Here is an 18,697-nt window from a genome sequence, read left to right as displayed (position 1 = left end):
CTTTTTATGTATGTTAAATATAATTATAAGCCTTAACATTTATAATTCTATGTATTTATTTCTGTATAGGCCTCGAAGTAGAGGAAAAATTACAGTGGAAGATGAGGACAGCATGGATGGACTGGAGACAACAGAAACAGAAAATATTGTGGAAACAGGTATCAAACTTAACAGAGTTTTAAAAATGTACATCATAGTTTGCACAATTAGCATTTGTCTGTATACTGAGTTCTAAAATTTACATCTGCTGAAGTAGTTTGATAGGTTATGACAGTGAAAAAACTGAGTTCTCTTTTTTTCCTGACAGTGCTGATTTAGTGGAAAGTATTTAATATCTATACAGAAATGTTTCTATTGAAGCAAAGTTAAAACTGGGTTAAGCAGTAGTTCCAGGTCATCAGTTTGATAGTTTGTAGTATATTTCTTGTATGAACCACCCAGCGTTTGTTTGAAGCTTATTGTGTTAATATATGTGTGAGGGGAAAAATATGCCCCATTAACTAATGGTATTGTGAAATGCTGGGTTAAACCAGACCAAATGCTTTCTGGTCTTTTGGACGTTTAGGTGCCTTAAAGAAGCTAATGTGTATTGTGGATCTGCAAAGGGAAGATACTTCCAAAATTTATAGAGTTAGTGATTTAAAATGTCAAAAGGACGAGGTTTCATATTGTATTCAGAAGGCATCTATGTGAGATGGTCTCTCGTTGGCAGTGGTTTTTAACCGTTGTTTGATAGAGTTTAGACATAGTGATCGGCTTTTTCTCTGAAGTTGAATGTTGTCTTCCTGTTGCTCACAGAATGTCATACAATTTTTAGAGAAACGTTAGAAATTGCTCTATCTTGAAACACAATTTTCCGTAAGATACTTCGCCAGTGTGTTGGTGCTCTACAGCTGTAATTCTTGGAAGGCCTTCACGTGTTCTCCAGTTCCCATCCCTCTTTCTTTTCCAGTAGGGTCTCAGTAGGTAGAGTTCCGGCTGTGGCTTGGAATGCACAGTTCCACATTGTGCCATTTTGCTGCGGATTTGTTACCACATTGGTTTAAACTTGAATTTATAGAAGTGCCCCACTAGTTACTTTTCAGGATTTTTTTCCTAAAATTTTTTCTGTACTGTATACTGTTACTTTCTAGCGGAAGGTCTTTTTGAAGTCTTAAGTGACATTTTTCAACATAGCGATTGCTTATGAGTTGCTTTAAACCAGTGCTACCAGACTGTGCCACAGGCCCCATTTTGGGCATTTAACAGCAGTCTTCCCGAGTACTTTCCCTCATTCTCTAAAAATTTAGCATCTGCCTTTCTGCTTTCCCCTGCTCCTCCCATTGTGATTTTAATAATCTGTTCAGTACCCAGACCTCTTGGCTCCTGGATTTCCTTAAAGTTCCTATTCTACAACCCACCTCAGTCCTCTTAATGTAGGGCCATAAGAAGGTCCTACATTATTAGCCTCTGTCGTCTCGCTTGTTATCAGGATTGCTGTTTCACTTCCAGAATCTCGGCATCAACTGTCCTTCCCTCTGACTGCTACCCCTTCTTTTTCCAGCTCGTTTTCTCCCAGTATTCTCACATCATAATTCTTCAACCATGTCGAGTCCTCCAATCCAGTGATCTTAGCGATGGGTTGTTACCCTCCTCCACTAGCTCCGAGTTTGTGACCCATTGTTGGAGTCATCGTCTCAACTTTAACTTTTTTACCACCCTCCGATTGGTTTCCTTTTATTACAAAACCTAAATTCTGCAATGTAGCAGCTGAAAATGGCTGGAGAAAAACATAAACTTGGTCACTGGTTTCATTTTAAATTTATGACTTCAAATCTCAAGTGCGTATGATTGCTACCCTACACTCATTCCACGTGTGCTTAGAAATTTCCTCTCCCAGTATCAGTGATGATCTTTCATCACCTTCTCTTCTCTTTTCAAACTTCTAACACCTCTTCCCATTTTTCATTCTTAAATTATTGATGATCTTGCTTATTTCAATGGAAAAAAAAAAATAGAGGTAACCAGGGAAGAGATGCTCTACTTACCCGCCATCGCATCTTCTTTCCCGCTTGCAGTCCCTTCCATGTATTTTACCTTCACTGCTGTTAAAATTTAGGGGTGAAACGTCTGGTTATCAAAGGTCAGCTCTGCTGCATGTCCTGGATTCTCTGTCTTCCTCTCATAGGGACCTTGCACCCTCCTTTTCCTTGGCTTCTTGCATCGTGCATTTCCTGTCTCAGTGAATCATTTCCATTAGCATTTGAACGTGCTGCAGTATTGCCTTTCCTGAACACAAACACCCTCCCTTGATCAGAGGTCCCTTTCCAGGTACTATGTTGCTTTTTTTTTTTTTTTTAACTTTTTAATGTTTATTTATTTTTGAGAGAGAGACACACAGAGTGTGAGCCGGGGAGGAGCAGAGAGAGAGGGAGACAAAGTCCGAAGCAGGCTCCAGGCTCCGAGCTGTCGGCACAGAGCCCAATGCACAGGGCTCGAACCCACGAACCGTGAGATCATGACCTGAGCCGAAGTCGGACGCTCGACCAACCGAGCCACCCAGGCGCCCCCCCCCCCCCCCCCCGATTTTTTGCTCACCTTTATTTTTTTTAAAAATTTTTTTCAACGTTTATTTATTTTTGGGACAGAGAGAGACAGAGCATGAACGGGGGAGGGGCAGAGAGAGAGGGAGACACAGAATCGGAAACAGGCTCCAGGCTCTGAGCCACCAGCCCAGAGCCTGACGCGGGGCTTGAACTCATGGACCGCGAGATCGTGACCTGGCTGAAGTCAGACGCTTAACCGACTGCGCCACCCAGGCGCCCCTTTTGCTCACCTTTATAGGAAAAGTCCATGAAGGAGTTGTCTATACTTCTGGCTGCTGCTCATTTTTGACCACTTTCTCATGACCCTCCTCCGAGGCAGGCTTTCTTCCCCCCCACTTGTTAGAGATTGTTCTTGTCGGTGTTGCCCGTGATCTCATACTGCCGCAGCCAGCTTTTAGTCTTTGTCTGCCTTCACACAGTGTCCTATTCAGTGTCGTTTCACACAGCTAACCGCTTTCAGTAGTGACTGTTTTTTTCGCTTCACTTTCAGGACACCACATTCTTTGGCTATTTTCCTGCATCGCTGGTCTCTCTTCATTGTCTGTTGCTCACCTTCAGTTTAGTTGCTTTACATATTATCTATGCGCTCTTCATTCCAAAAATTATATTATCGGCTCTTTTCTTGCTTTGAGCACAGCCTGTATCTTTAGCTTTCTTCTTAACATCCGCTCTTAGATGTCTAAAGAGGATCTTAAACTTAAGGTGTCCTGTGCAGTGCTATTTTTTTTGTTATCCTGAAACCTTCTCTTCCGGTGTTTCCATCTCCTTAAATGACATCATGCATCTTTCAGGCTAAAAAATATGGAGCCCATCCGAAAGTCTTTGGTCTGCACCTTCACGATAGATCCTATTTCAGACGCTTTCCACCTCTGTCTCTACTGTCCGCCAGCGCTGCTTGTGTGGGTGGCTCCAGGAGCTTCCTGTCTCCTTGCTTTTGCTCTTCATTGTAGTCTTGTTGTCCACAGAACAGCCAGGGATCTTTTCAGGCCAAACTCAGGGTCTTTTACTTCCCTCTGTCAACCATACATAGCCTCCAGTGAAACTTAGAATAAAATCCAAAGCTCCTATATCATGGTTTTCACCCTGTACTAGCCTGACTTTGGCTACCTGTCCAATGACATCTTCTACTTTCCCCCTTGCTCATTGGGCTCCAGCCGTACTGGCCTTTTTGCTATTCCCAGAGGCCACTAACCAATTCCTTTAACAGGCTTTTACACTTTACATCCGCTTAGAGCCCCCCCCCCCCCCCCCCCCCCCCCCCCCGCCTTCCTAGATATTCATACTGATTATTGTCTGGCTTCCTTCAGGTCTCCGCTCATTTGCTCTCTTCTCAGACAGGCATTTCTTGGCCATCTTGTCTAACGCTTGTCACTCTGTCCTTTTCTCCTTTACTTTTCTTCTTAGTATTTAAACAGATAGGACATAGTATTAGGTAGTGGTTTATTGTGTGTCTTCCACACTCGACTGTAAGCTTCCCAAGGTTAGGGATTTGGCTTGTTCGTGGATTTATTCCCAGTGCCTAGAATACTCCCAGACACATAGTAGGCTTTAGGTCACTAATAGAACGAGTGTTGCATTCTTACAGTTTCTCTTGTATTTCTAAGCTAGTGCTATACTTAGAACATCACCACGAAGCTAAAATTCTAACATTTAATGTTTTCTTATGTTTAGAGTAGTAAGCCCCACAAGTAGACTGTCTTTTATGCTATCTCTTATGAGACATCAAGGCAAATAAAATTTAGTAAACTGTTTTAACAGGAGCGGGGTATTTTTCTTATTCTGGCCTTTATACTAAAGTTAAATAAAATCAAGTGAGTTAGTTTTTTGCTGTCTTTGTGCTTGGAAAGACCTTTGTCCACTTGCTTTAGTGAACACACAAGGTAAGGAGACTAGTAAAGCAAAGAATAGAGAATAGTTGTTAAAACTACCAAGCTACAGGGGTGCCTGGCTGGCTCAGTCAGAGGAGCATGTGACTCTTGGTCTTGGGGTCACGAGTTTTGAGCCCCATGTTGGGTGTAGAGATTACTTAAATAAATAAAACTTAAACAAACAAAAACTACTAAGCTACAAATAAACCCAAGCCACGAGAAGGGTTCCATGCGTTTCTAATAAGTTTAAAACCACACTTGAGTTGGCTGCAGGGCTTTACTATCTCTGTGCTTGTCTCAAGGCCCAAGGTTTATTGTAAAGTCCCTTATATCTGTGACTTTTGTGCCTTGGTACATCTGTTTAATGATGTGTAGTAATGCAAGAGTGTTTATTAAAATGAGTATGGGGGTTTGTGTGTGGGTGGGGTAAGGTGGTAAGAATGAGTATCCTACAAGTGGCCATTGGGGAAGTTGCAAGAAATTTCACAGATCAGTTTGTTACATTTTTATGTTAAGAAAATCCTATGTTTTTTGTTACTAGTCTGCTTTTTCCTGTGTAAATAAAATCAACCTGAATGAAGTGTAAGGTACTTAGGAGAAATTCCACTTTTCTTGGAGAATCATTACATAATCAGGGCTTTGCAAACTTGTTTTAGTTAATTATAATTGGTTAATTATGATTTAGCTAATTATAATTAAAAATTTCTTTTGACTATTTAAGTTGTCGTAGTTTGGCTAGTGGGAGCCCCTTTGCAGCTGGCTTCTAAGCCCTTTTCAGTATCATCTCAAAATGTTTCAAAGCTCATTGCTCTTTGGCAGCAGTGTTTTTCAGGTTTGTCTTTAATTTTCTCTGTCCCAGGATATGAAATCGACTGTTCCCCAAGGACTCCTAGTTCTTTTTAGTGGAGAGTAGGATTAGAGATTTTTAGCTCTAAGGATGCATATTGTATTGTTTTTTATCGAGAATTAGTTATGTTAGTCCATTTTAGTGATATTAGTTACTACACAGATGTGAGAGTGTATGCATGTGCTTATAAATAAGTCCTTGTTCACATCGATGCTTTCAGTTTCCCTCTAGCATAATTTTTATCGGCAGACGTTAGTTTTAGAGCAGTTACAGGTTCACAGCAAAATTGGGTGGAAGGCAGGGGTATTTCCTGTATGCCTCCTGCCCTTGCACATGCATAGCTTTTGTCGTTATCAACACCCCCCCACCAGCATGGTGTATTTGTTATAAGTGATGGAGCTGCATTGATACATCATTATCACCCATAGTTTCCTCTTCGTGCTGTATGTTCTGTGAGTTTGGACAAGTGTGTAATGCTGTGTATCTGTCATTATAGTGTTATATAGTATTTTCACGCCCCTAAAGCCCTCTGTGCTCCACCTGTTCATCCCTCCCTCCCCTTTAACCCAACGCAACCACTGATCTTTTTACTGTCTACATAGTTCTGCTTTTTCTAGAATGTCATACAGTTGGAATCATACAGTATGTAGCCTTTTCAGATTGACCTCTTTCACTTAGCATTATGCATTTAATTTTTCTGCATGTCTTTTCATAACTTGAGAACTCGTTTCTTTTTAGCAGTAAATAATATTTGTTGTTGGGATGTACTACAGTTTGTTTATCCATTCATCTGCTGAAGGACATCGTGGTTGCTTCCAAGTTTTGGCAATTATGAGTAAAGCTACTGGAAACATCCACATGCACGTTTTGTGTGAATGTGAGTAAGTATTCAGCTCCTTTGGGTAAATTCCAAGGAGCATGATTGCTGGATCATGTGGTAAGAGTAAGAGTATGTTTAGTTTTGTAAGACCCTGCCAAACTGTCTTCCAAAGTGGCTGTACCATTTTGCACTCCCACCAGCCGTGACTGAGAGTTCCTTTTGCTCACTGTCCTCTCCAGCGTTTGGTGTTGTCAGTGTTGCTGAGTCTCCTCCTTCTCCTCTTCCTCCAACTTCTTTTTTTTAATTTATTATCAAATTGGCTTCCATACAACACCCAGCGCTCATCCCAACAAGTGCCCTCCTCAATGCCCATCACTCATTTTCCCCTCTCCCCCACCCCCATCAACCCTCTGTTCTCTGTATTTAAGGGTCTCTTATGGTTTGCCTCTCTCCCTCCCTCCCTCTCTGTCACTATTTTTTCCCCTTCCCCTCCCCCATGGTCTTCTGTTAAGTTTCTCAACATCCACGTATGAGCGAAAACCTATGATATGTCTTTCTCTGACTGACTTATTTCACTCAGCCTAATACCTTCCAGTTCCATCCGCATTGCTGCAAATGGCAGGATTTCATTCTCTCTCATGGCCAAGTAGTATTCCATTGTATATATAAACCACATCTTCTTTACCCATTCATCAGTTGATGGACATTTAGGCTCTTTCCATAATTTGGCTGTTGTTGAAAGCACTGCTCTTAGCATAGGGGTACATGTGCCCCTATGCATCAGCACTCCTGTATCCCTTGGATTAATTCCTATTAGTGCTATCACTGGGTCATAGGGTAGTTCTATGTTTAATTTTTTGAGGAACCTCCACACTGTTTTCCAGAGCGGCTGCACCAGTTTGCATTCCACCAACAGTGCAAGAGGGTTCCCATTTCTCCACATCTGCGCCGGCATCTGTAGTCTCCTGATTTGTTCATTTTTTGACCACTCTGGCCAGTGTGAGGTGATATCTCAGTGTGGCTTTGATTTGTATTTCCCTGATGATGAGTGACATCCAACATCTTTTCATGTGTCTGTTCTTGGCCATCCTAATAAGTGTGTAATAGTTTCCCATTTCAATTTACATTTCTCCAGTAACATATCATGTGGAACATCTTTTAGTATGGTTATTTGCCATTTGTATATCTTTGGTGAGATGTCTGTTAAATTTATTAGCTCATTTTTTAATCAGGTTGTTAATTTTCTTGTTGAGTTTTAGGAGTTCTTTATATATTTTGGGTAAGAGTCCTTTATCAGATGTGTCTTTTCCCAGTCTGTGGCTTAAGTTCTTATTCTCTTGTCAATGTGTTAAACAGAGTGGAAGCTTTTAATTTTAACGAAGTCCTTTTTATCAATTGTTTCTTTCCTGTATCATGACTTTGGTTTGTATCTAAAAAATCATTGCTAAACCCAAGGTCATCTAGATTGTCTCCTATGTTCTAAGAATTTTATAGTTTTGCATTTAACATTGAGGTCTGTGATCCCTTTTATGTTTACGTTTGTGAAGGATGTATATAGTCTGTGTCGAGATTGTGTGTGTGTGTGTGTGTGTGTGTGTGTGTGCACGTGCATGCGTGTGCACAGGCGTTAAGTTTTTCCAGCATCATTTGTTCAAAAAGACTTTTCTTCTCCATTGTATTGTCTTTGCATCTTGTCTTAATGACCAGATAAGTGTTTATTTGTGTCTATTTCTGGCTTCTCTGTACCATACTACTAATGTATTCACTTTTTTGCCAAAATTATACATTCTCGATTACTGTAGCTATCTAGTAAGTCTTGAAGTCAGTTCTCCAACTTTGTTCTTCATCAGTATGTTGTTGGCTAATCTGAGTCTTTTGCTTTTCTGTAAACATTTTGGAATCAGTTTGTCAATATCCACAAAATAACTTACTGGGGTTTTGATTAAGACTGCCTTGAATCTATAGATAAAATGGGGAAGAACAAACATCTTAGCAATATTGAGTCTTCCAATCCATGAATATGAAATAACTCCATTTATTAGTTCTTCTTTATTTTCCTTCATCAGAGTTTTGTAGTTTTCATTATGTAGATCTTATGTGTATTTTGTTAGACTTATACAGAAGTATTTGATTTTGGGGAGATGCTAACATAAATGATATTTAAAAAAATTTGCATTCTACTTGTTCATTACTATATATATACATATATATATAAATGTGTGTGTGTATATATATATATGTATATATGTGTGTGTGTATGTATATATATATACATATATATATATACATATATATATACATATATATATAAAGTGTATATAAAAGTGATTGACTTGGGGCGCCTGGGTGGCGCAGTCGGTTAAGCGTCCGACTTCAGCCAGGTCACGATCTCGCGGTCCGGGAGTTCGAGCCCCGCGTCGGGCTCTGGGCTGATGGCTCAGAGCCTGGAGCCTGTTTCCGATTCTGTGTCCCCCCTCTCTCTCTGCCCCTCCCCCGTTCATGCTCTGTCTCTCTCTGTCCCCAAAATAAATAAAAAACGTTGAAAAAAAAATTAAAAAAGTGATTGACTTTGTACAGTAACCTTGTTATCTTGCAACCTTGCTATAATTGCCTGTTAGTTCCAAGGTTTTTGTTTTTGCATATCCTTTTGGATTTTGTACATAAATGATCATGACATCTTTGAACAAAAACCATTTTTTTTCTTCCTTCCCAATCAGTATACCTTTTATTTTCTGTTCTGGTCTTTGTACAAATAGCTATAAGAACTTCTTATAAGAAGTTGAAAAGGAATAGTGAGAGGGTGACATCCTTGGTTTATTTTTGATCTTAGTGGGAAAGTTTCTAACCATTAAATATGGTGTTGCTGTATGGTTTTTTTTTGTTTGTTTTTTTGTAGATACTAATTTTTTAACGTTTACTTATTTTAAGAGTGCACATGATAATAGGGGAGGGGCAGAGAGGGAGAGAGAGAGTATCCCAAGCAGGCCCTGCATTGTCAGCACACAGCCTGATGTGGGGCTCGATTCCATGAACCATGACATCATGACCTGAGCTGCAATCAAGAGTCCAGTGCTCTACCAACTGAGCCACCCAGGCACCCCTGTAGATATTCTTTATTAAGTTGAAGAAGTTCTAGTATACTGAGAGTAGTTTTTATCATGAGTGGGTGTTGGATTTGTCTGATGCTTTCTCTGCATCTACTGATATGATTATGTGATTTTTCTTTTTTAGCCTATAGATGCAATGAATTACATTAATTTTCTTTTTTTTACATTAATTTATTTTCCAATGTTGAACAAGTTTTGCCTACTTGGGATAAATTCTGCTTGGTTGTGGTGTATAATTCTTTTTGTATGTCTTTGGATTCACTTTGCTAATATTTTGTTGAGGATTTTTGCATTTATGTTCTTAAGGGATACTGGTCTGTAGATTTTGTTATTGTGTTTTGTTTCCTTGCAATGTCTTTGTTTTTGTTTTTGGCATTAAGGTAATGCTGTTCTAATAGAGTGAGTTAGGAAGTGTTTCCTTTGTAGAGATTTAGTATAATATCTTCCTTAAGTGTTTGGTAGAATTCACCAGTGAAGCCATCAGGGCTGGGTGCTCTCAGTTTTATAAGGTTATTAATTATTGATTCAACTTCTTTAACAGGTATAGATATATTCAGATTGTTTCTTCTTGTGGTGAGTGTTGGCAAATTGTGTCTTTCAAAGAAGTTCATCTAGGTTATCAATTTTGTGGGCACAGAATTGTTAATTTATTCCTTTACTGTCCTTTTAATGTCCTTAGGACCTGTAGTGAGGTTCTTTCTTTAATTTCTAATATTAATAATTTATGTCCTCTCCCCTTTTTTCTTTCAATAAGCCTGGCTGGAGGCTTACTGATTTTATTGATCTTTTCAAAGAAGCAGCTCTTTGGTTTCATTATTTTTCTCCATTGATTTCCTGTTTCAAGTTTTATTGATTTCTGCTCTCATTATTATTTGCTATCTTCTGCTTACTTGGATTTAATTTGCTTTCCTTTTTCTAGTTTGATTGGTTGCTTATAAATCTTTTCTAATATATACATTCCATGCTATAAATTTCTCTCAAAGCACTGCTTTCATGCACTAAATGCATCTCACAAATTTTAATAAGTTGTGTTTTCATTACTGTTTAGTACAAAATATTTAAAATTCTCTTGAAATTTCTTATTTGATTCATGTGTTATGTAGAAGTATGTTCTTTAACCTTTAAATATTTTGGAATTTTCCAACTGTCTTTCCAGTTTAATTCCCTCTGTGGTCTGAGGGCAGACATTGTATGATTTTTGTTATTTTAAATGTGTTTTATGTCCCAGAATGTGGTCTCTTGGTGTGTTATCCATGTGATCTGGAGAAGGATGTGTAGTCTGCTGTTATTGGATGAAGTAGTCTATAGATGTCCGTTTTATCCAGTTGATTGATAGTGGTGTTGGGTTGAACCATGTCTTTAGTGATTATCTACTTGCTGGATCTATTTTTGATAGTTGGGTGTTAACATCCTCATATATAACAGTGGATTTATATATTTGTCTCTAGTTCTATCAATTTTTGCTTCATAGATTTTGACACTGTTGTTAGGTGCATATGTGTAAAGGATCACTATGTCTTCTTGGAGAATTGACCCTTTAATCATTATGTAATGATACTCTTTGTCTCTGATAACTTTACTTGCTCTGAAGTCTGCTGTGTCTGAAATTAATATAATGTCTCCTACTTTCTTTTGATCTGAAATCTACTCTCAGTAAATTTCTAGTATTCAGCTCAGTATTATTAACTATATGGGAATGAGGTTGGTACATTAGATCTCTAGACTTACCTATCCTATATAAAACTGCAACTTTGTACCTTTTGACCAATAGGTCCCCATCAGCCCCCTGGTAGGTATCGTCGTACTCTGCCCAATTTTACATTTTTTTTAGTAGAACTTTGACTTGTTAGTCTCTCTAGGCTGTACAGAGTATTTAGAGTTTGGAGGGAACTTTTTCAAATTATCCCTGATAAATCAGTTCTATTCTTACGAATTTAGAGTCAGTGAGCATTTGCTTGAATCCTTCCCTCCATGTTTGTTTATTATTTATTTTTTAATTAAAACATTTTTTAAGTTTATTTACTTTGAGAGAGAGAGTGAACATGTGTGTATGTGTGAGTTGGTGGGGGGGGGGGGGTTGCAGAGAGAGAGGGAGAGAGAGAATCCCAAGCAGGCTCCATGCTATCAGCACAGAGCCTGATGTGTGGCTCGATCTCACAAACTGTGAGATCATGACCTGCGCTGAAATCAAGAGTTGGACACTTAACCGGCTGAGCCACCCAGGCACCCCCTTCCTTCCATGTTTTTAATTAATATTACGCTAAATGACACCTTCAGACTGCATTGTAACAGTTTTATCCAGAGCTCTTACTTCATTCTAGACTGGAGGCTTGCCTAGGGGATCTCATTTCTCACGAAGGAAGAACATATTCAAACTGGGTGCAAGCTTGTGTGTTGGCTTTCACTTTGGATAGACCGATCTCAGTTACCCAAGTCTTTTTCTAAGAATCACCCCTTTTTTTTCTTTCTATGAATTCCTACTGCACTCCCCCTTTTCAGAAATTCTGCCTTGGTCATTAGACTTTGTTAAGCCTATTTCTCTAGAGTTTTTACATAGCCAGTTTGTACCTTCTATGGGGAGAGATTTTTAGTGGATATTACATTTTACCTGTAGTCTACACATGATTTTTTTGGGGGGGGGGGTTATTTATTTATTTTATTTAATTTTTTTTTATTTTTTAAAAATTTACATCCAAATTAGCATATAGTGCAACAATGATTTCAGGAGTAGATTCCTTAATGCCCCTTACGCATTTAGCCCATTCACCTCCCACAACCCCAACAGTAACCCTCTGTTTGTTCTCCATATTTAAGAGTCTCTTCTGTTTTGTCCCTCTCCCTGTTTTTATATTATTTTTGTTTCCCTTCTCTTATGTTCATCTGTTTTGTCTCAAAGTCCTCATATGAGTGAAGTCATATGACTTTTGTCTTTCTCTGACTAATTTCACTTAGCATGATCCCCTCCAGTTCCATCCACGTAGTTGCAAATGGTAAGAGTTCATTCTTTTTTTTAAAAAAAAATTTTTTTTTCAACGTTTATTTATTTTCGGGACAGAGAGAGACAGAGCACGAACAGGGGAGGGGCAGAGAGAGAGGGAGACACAGAATCGGAAACAGGCTCCAGGCTCCGAGCCATCAGCCCAGAGCCTGACGCGGGGCTCGAACTCACGGGCCGCGAGATCGTGACCTGGCTGAAGTCGGACGCTTAACCGACTGCGCCACCCAGGCGCCCCAAGATTTCATTCTTTTTGATTGCCGAGTAATACTCCATTGTATATACATACCACATCTTCTTTATCCATTCATCCATCGATGGACATTTGGGCTCTTTCCATACTTTGGCTATTGTCGATAGTGCTGCTATAAACATGGGGATGTATATGTCCCTTCGAAACAGCACACCTGTATCCCGTGGATAAATGCCTAGTAGTGCAATTGCTGGGTCATAGGGTAGTTCTATTTTTAGTTTTTTGAGGATCCTCCCTACTGTTTTCCAGAGTGGCTGCACCAGCTTGCATTGCCACCAGCCATGCAAAAGAGATCCTTTTTCCCTGCATCCTCGCCAACATCTGTTGTTGCCTGAGTTGTTAATGTTAGCTATTCTGACAGGTGTGAGGTGGTATCTTATCGTGGTTTTGATTTGTATTTCCCTGATGATGAGTGATGTTGAGCATTTTTTCGTGTGTCGGTTGGCCATCTGGATGTCTTCTTTGGAGAAGTGTCTATTTATGTCTTTTGCCCATTTCTTCACTGGATTATTTGATTTTTTGGGTATTCAGCGTTTATTTATTTTTGGGACAGAGAGAGACAGAGCATGAATGGGGGAGGGGCAGAGAGAGAGGGAGACACAGAATCGGAAACAGGCTCCAGGCTCTGAGCCATCAGCGCAGAGCCCGACGCGGGGCTCGGACTCCCGGACCGCGAGATCGTGACCTGGCTGAAGTCGGACGCTTCACCGACTGCGCCACCCAGGCGCCCCTGTTTTTTTGGGTATTGAGTTTGCTAAGTTCTTTTTGGATTTTGGATACTAACCCTTTATCTGATATGTCATTTGCAAATATCTTCTCCCATTCTGTTGGTTGCCTTTTAGTTTTGCTGATTGTTTCCTTCACTGTGCAGAAGCTTTTTATTTTGATGAGGTTCCAGTAGTTTATTTGAGACATGATATTTAATCTTGATATTTGAACAAGCCTGGTAGATCTGGAAGCAAAGCTTACTGCTGAAAACCCTGAGAAGTTATTGTTGGTTTTGTTTTGCCTTTACTGTTACCTCCCAACTCCTTTGTGCTGTCTCTTTAAAGTCACATCTCATCCCCTTCTTTCAAACCCTGGCATCTGCTGATTTGTTCTCTTTCATTATAATTTTGTCTCCGAGAACGCCCTATAAATGAAATCAGGGTGCCTGGCTGGCTCAGTTGGTGGATTACGCAACTCTTGGTCTTGAGATTGTGGGTTTAAGCCCCATTTTGGATGTAGAGATTGCTTTAAAAAATCTTTAAAAAATTCTAGATGAAATCATACAAAATGTAATCTTCTGACACTGGCTTCTTTCATTTAGTTTAATATCTCTGAGATTCATCCAGGTTGTTATTATATGTATCAATATAGATTGTTCTTTTTATTGCTGGGTGATAGTACTTTGTTTAGATGTACCACAATTTGTAATATAACCCACCTATTGAAAGATATTTGGACAGTTTACATTTTTGAGCTATCTGAAAAACTCTGAACAGTCATGTATAGGCTTTTGTCTAGAAATAAGTTTTGTAAGTGTTAGAACTTTATTCTACTAACTTTATTCTTTTTCAAAACTGTTGTAGCCATTTTTTCTTTCATCTTTCCACATATTAAAAAAATTTTTTTAAACAAATAATCCTGCTGGGATTTTAACTGAAATTGTGTTAAGCCTGTAGTCTTCCATTACATGAACCTTGGCCGTGTCTCTCCCTATGGGGTTTTTTGATTTATTTCATTGGCATTTTGTAAATTTCTTATATAGATTCTCTTTATGTTTTGTTCAAGTTATACTAATTATTTCATTTCTTGGGGAGCTATAGTAAATGATACATTAAAAAATGGTTTCCACTTGTAATTGCTAATATATAAAAATATGACTTATTTTTATATGGTTGCCTTGTATTCTGCAATCTTGCTGAATTTACTTATTTGTGTCAGGTTAGCTTTAGGAATTTTTGTGGATATCCTTTCTAACTTATGGAGTAGATGTTTACTTAATTAGTTTTCATTAATTACTAATGAAAAAAAGTGATTAAAGCTGGTGTGTCTTTTAACATGATTTATAGCGTTCCCTAGGTTTGAATACTAGTTATTTTTATTATTTCTTTTTCTTCTTTTTAATGGTTTCAGGAGTAGAATTTAGTGATTTATCGCTTACCTATGACACACAGTGCTCATCCCAACATGTGTGCTCCTTAATATCCATCACCCATTTAGCCCATACCCCCTCCTAATACCCCTCCAGCAACACACAGTTTGTTCTTTGTATTTAAGAATCTCTTATAGATTGCCTCCCTCTCTGCTTTTATCTTATTTTTCCTTCCCTTCCCCTATGAGTGAAGTCATGATACTGTCTTTCTCTGACTAATTTCGCTTAGCATCATACATTCTAGTTCCATCCACATTGTTGCAAATGGCAAGATTCCATTCTTTTTCATCATGGAGTAATATTCCATTGTATATTTATACCACATCTTTGTAATCCATTCATCAGTCAGTAGACATTTGAGCTCTTTCTATACTTTGGCTATTGTTGATAGCACTGCTGTAAACATTGGGGTGCATGTGCCCCTTCGAAATAGCACTCCTATATCCTTTGTATAAATGCCTAGTAGTGCAATTGCTGGGTCTTGAGGTAGTTCTATTTTTAATTTTTTTGAGAAACCTTCATACTGTTCTCCAGAGTAACTGCACCAGTTTCATTCCCACCAACAGTGCAAAAGGGTTCCCCTTTCTCCACATCCTCGCCAACATCTGTTGTTTTCTTAGTTGTTAATTTTAGCCATTCTTACAGGTGTGAGGTGGTATCTCATTGTGGTGTTGATTTGTATTTCCCTGATGATGAGCGATGTCGAGCATCTTTTCATGTGTTAGCCATCTAGATGTCTTCTTTGGATAAGTTCTGTTCATGTCTTTTGCCCATTTCTTCACTGGATTGTTTTATGGGTGTTGAGATTGATAAGTTCTTTATAGATTTTGGAGACTAACCCTTTATCTGATATGTCATTTGCCAATATCTTCTCTCATTCAGTCAGTTGCCTTTTCATTTTGTTGATTGTTTCCTTCACTGTGCAGGAGCTTTTTATCTTGATGAGGTTCCAGCAGTCCATTTTTGCTTTTGTTTCCCTTGTCTCCAGTGATATGTCTTGAAAGAAGTTGCTGCAGCAGAGGTCAAAGAGGTTGTTGCCTGTTTTCTTCTCTAGGATTTTGGTGGTTTCCTGTCTTACATTTAAGTCTTTAATCCATTTTGAATTCGTTTTTGTGTATAGTGTAAGAAAGTGGTCCAGGTTCATTCTTCTGCATGTTGCTGTCAAGTTTTCTCAACCCCATTTGCTGAAGAGACTGTCTTTTTCCCATTGGATTTTCTTTCTTGTGCTGTTGAAGATTAGTTGATATAATTGTGAATTTATTTCTGGGCCTTCTATTCTTTTCCATTGATCTGTGTGTCTGTTTTTGTGCCAGTACCATATTATCTTGATGACTACAGCTTTGTAATAGAACTTGAAGTCCAGAATTGTGTGCCTCTGGCTTTGCTTTTCTTTTTCAACATTACTTTGGCTATTCGAGGTCTTTTCTGGTTGATACAAATTTCAAGGTTCTATTTATTTTTGGGACAGAGAGAGACAGAGCATGAACGGGGGAGGGGCAGAGAGAGAGGGAGACACAGAATCGGAAACAGGCTCCAGGCTCTGAGCCATCGCCCAGAGCCTGACACGGGGCTCGAACTCCCGGACCACGAGATCGTGACCTGGCTGAAGTCGGTCGCTTAACCGACTGCGCCACCCAGGCGCTCCATGGTTGATACAAATTTTAGAATTGTTTGTTCTAGCTCTGTGAAGAATGTTGGTGTTATTTTGATAGGGATTGCATTGAATGTGTAAATTGCTTTGGGTAGTATAGACATTTTAATGATATCTGTTCCAATCCATGAGCATGGAATGTTTTTCTGTTTTTTTGTGTGTGTCTTCTTTAATTTCTTTCATAAGCTGTCTATAGTTTTCAGCATATAGATCTTTTACCTCTTTGGTTAGGTTTATTCCTAGGTATTTTATGATTTTTGGTGCAATCGTATGTGGAATGATTCCTTGATTTCTCTTTCTGCTCCTTCATCATTGGTGTATAGAAATGCAACTGATTTTTGTACATTATTTTTTATCCTGTGGCTGCTGAATTCATGGATCATTTCTAACTTTTGGTGGAGTCTTTTGGGTTTTCCATATAGAGTATCATGTTGTCTGTGAAGAGTGAAAGTTTGATTTCTTCCTTGCCAATTTGGATGCCTTTTATTTCTTTTTGTTGTCAGACTGCTTAGGCTAGGACTTACTGTCTTGAACAACAGTGGTGAGAGTGGACATCCCTGTCATGTTCCTTACCTTGGGGGGGAACGTTCTCAGTTTTTCCCCCATTGAGTATGATACTAGCTGTGCGTCTTTTTTTGTATATAGCCTGAATGATGTTGAGACATGTTCCTTCTATACCTACCTTCTTGAGGTTTTTTATCCAGAATGAATGCTGTATTTTGTCAAATGCTTTTTCTGCATCCTTTGAGAGATGGATGCAGATTTCTTTTATTAAAAGAAAGATGTATCACGTCTTTTATTAATGTGATTTCTTTTATTAATGTGATGTCAACATTGATTGATTTATGGATATTGAACCACCCCTGCAGCTGATGAATAAATCCCACTTGATCATGGTGAATAATTCTTTAAATATATTGTTGATTTTAGTTTGCTAGTATCTTGTTGAGAATTTTTGCATCGATGTCCATCATGGAAATTGGTCTGTAATTCTCCTTTTTAGTGGGGTCTTTGTCTGGTTTTGAAATCAAGGCAATGCTGACCTCATAGGATGAGTTTGGAAGTTTTCCTTTCATTTCGATTTTTTGAATTGCTATAAAGGAATAGGTATTAATTCTTTAAATGTCTGGTAGAATTCCCCCTGGGAATCTATACAGCCCTGGACTCTTGTTTGTTGGGAGATTTTTGATCACCGATTCAATTTCTTTACTGGTGATGGGTCTGTTCAAATTGTCTTTTTTTTTTTAAAAAAAAATTTTTTTTTTCAACGTTTATTTATTTTTGGGACAGAGAGAGACAGAGCATGAACGGGGGAGGGGCAGAGAGAGAGGGAGACACAGAATCGGAAACAGGCTCCAGGCTCCGAGCCATCAGCCCAGAGCCCGACGCGGGGCTCGAACTCCCGGACCGCGAGATCGTGACCTGGCTGAAGTCGGACGCTTCACCGACTGTGCCACCCAGGCGCCCCCAAATTGTCTTTTTCTTCCTGTTTCAGTTTTGGCAGTTTGTGAGTTTCTAGGAATTTCTCCATTTCTTTCAGATTGCCCAGTTTGTTGGCACATAGTTTTTCATTTTATTCTCTTACAATTGTTTGTATTTCTGTGGTGTTGCTTGTGATCTCTCCTCTTTCATATGTGATTATTTGGGTCATTTCCTTTTTCTTTTTGATAAATCTGCCTGGGGTTTATCAATATTGTTAATCATTTCAAAGAACCAGCTCCTAGTTTCATTGATCTGTTCTACTGTTTGTTTGTTTTTATTTCATTATCATTGATTTCTGCTGTAATCTTTATTATTTCCCTTCTTCTGATGGTTTTGGGCTATATTTGCTGTTCTTTTTCCAGCTCTTTTAGGTATAAGGTTAGCTTGTGTATTTGAGACATTTCTTCCTTCTTTGGGAAGGCCTGGATTACTATATACTTCCCTCCTATGACCACCTTTGCTCCATCTCACAAGTTTTGGACCTTCATGTTTTCATTGTCCTTGGCTTCCATGTACTTTTTAATTTCGTCTTTAACTGCTTGTTTAAGTCATTCATTCTTCAGTTGAATGTTCTTTGATCTCCAAGTATTTGTGGTTTTTCCAGGTTTTTTTGTTTGTGGTTGATTGCATGTTTCTTTTTTTTTAAAAAAAAATTTTTTTTTCAACGTTTATTTATTTTTGGGACAGAGAGAGACAGAGCATGAATGGGGGAGGGGCAGAGAGAGAGGGAGACACAGAATTGGAAACAGGCTCCAGGCTCCGAGCCATCAGCCCAGAGCCTGACGTGGGGCTCGAACTCACGGACGGTGAGATCGTGACCTGGCTGAAGTCGGACGCTTAACTGACTGCGCCACCCAGGCGCCCCACCCCCCCTTTTTAAAAAAAAAATTTTTTTTCCAACGTTAGATTGCATGTTTCTTAGTGTTGTGGTCTGAAAATATACATGGTATAA

General features: G+C 39.0%; 1 protein-coding gene across 22 annotated transcripts in view; it reads left to right on the top strand.

Moving 5' to 3' along the window:
- Positions 1-18,697, top strand: part of KMT2C (lysine methyltransferase 2C) — a 287,946-nt gene that overhangs the window by 79,745 nt on the left and 189,504 nt on the right. For all 22 annotated transcript variants that reach the window (XR_006298642.1, XR_006298641.1, XM_043589991.1 and 19 more), the window contains one exon: positions 70-158. Coding sequence is in view for 20 of the 22 variants with exons in the window: in XM_043589991.1 (XP_043445926.1) it covers positions 70-158 (89 nt within the window). In the remaining 2 variants the exon portion in view is untranslated. The remainder of the gene's footprint in view (positions 1-69; positions 159-18,697) is intronic.

Source organism: Prionailurus bengalensis, chromosome A2 (genome assembly GCF_016509475.1).
Source record: "Prionailurus bengalensis isolate Pbe53 chromosome A2, Fcat_Pben_1.1_paternal_pri, whole genome shotgun sequence".
Classification (NCBI taxonomy): Eukaryota; Metazoa; Chordata; class Mammalia; order Carnivora; family Felidae; genus Prionailurus; species Prionailurus bengalensis.
This window is presented reverse-complemented; position numbering and strand designations above follow the sequence as displayed.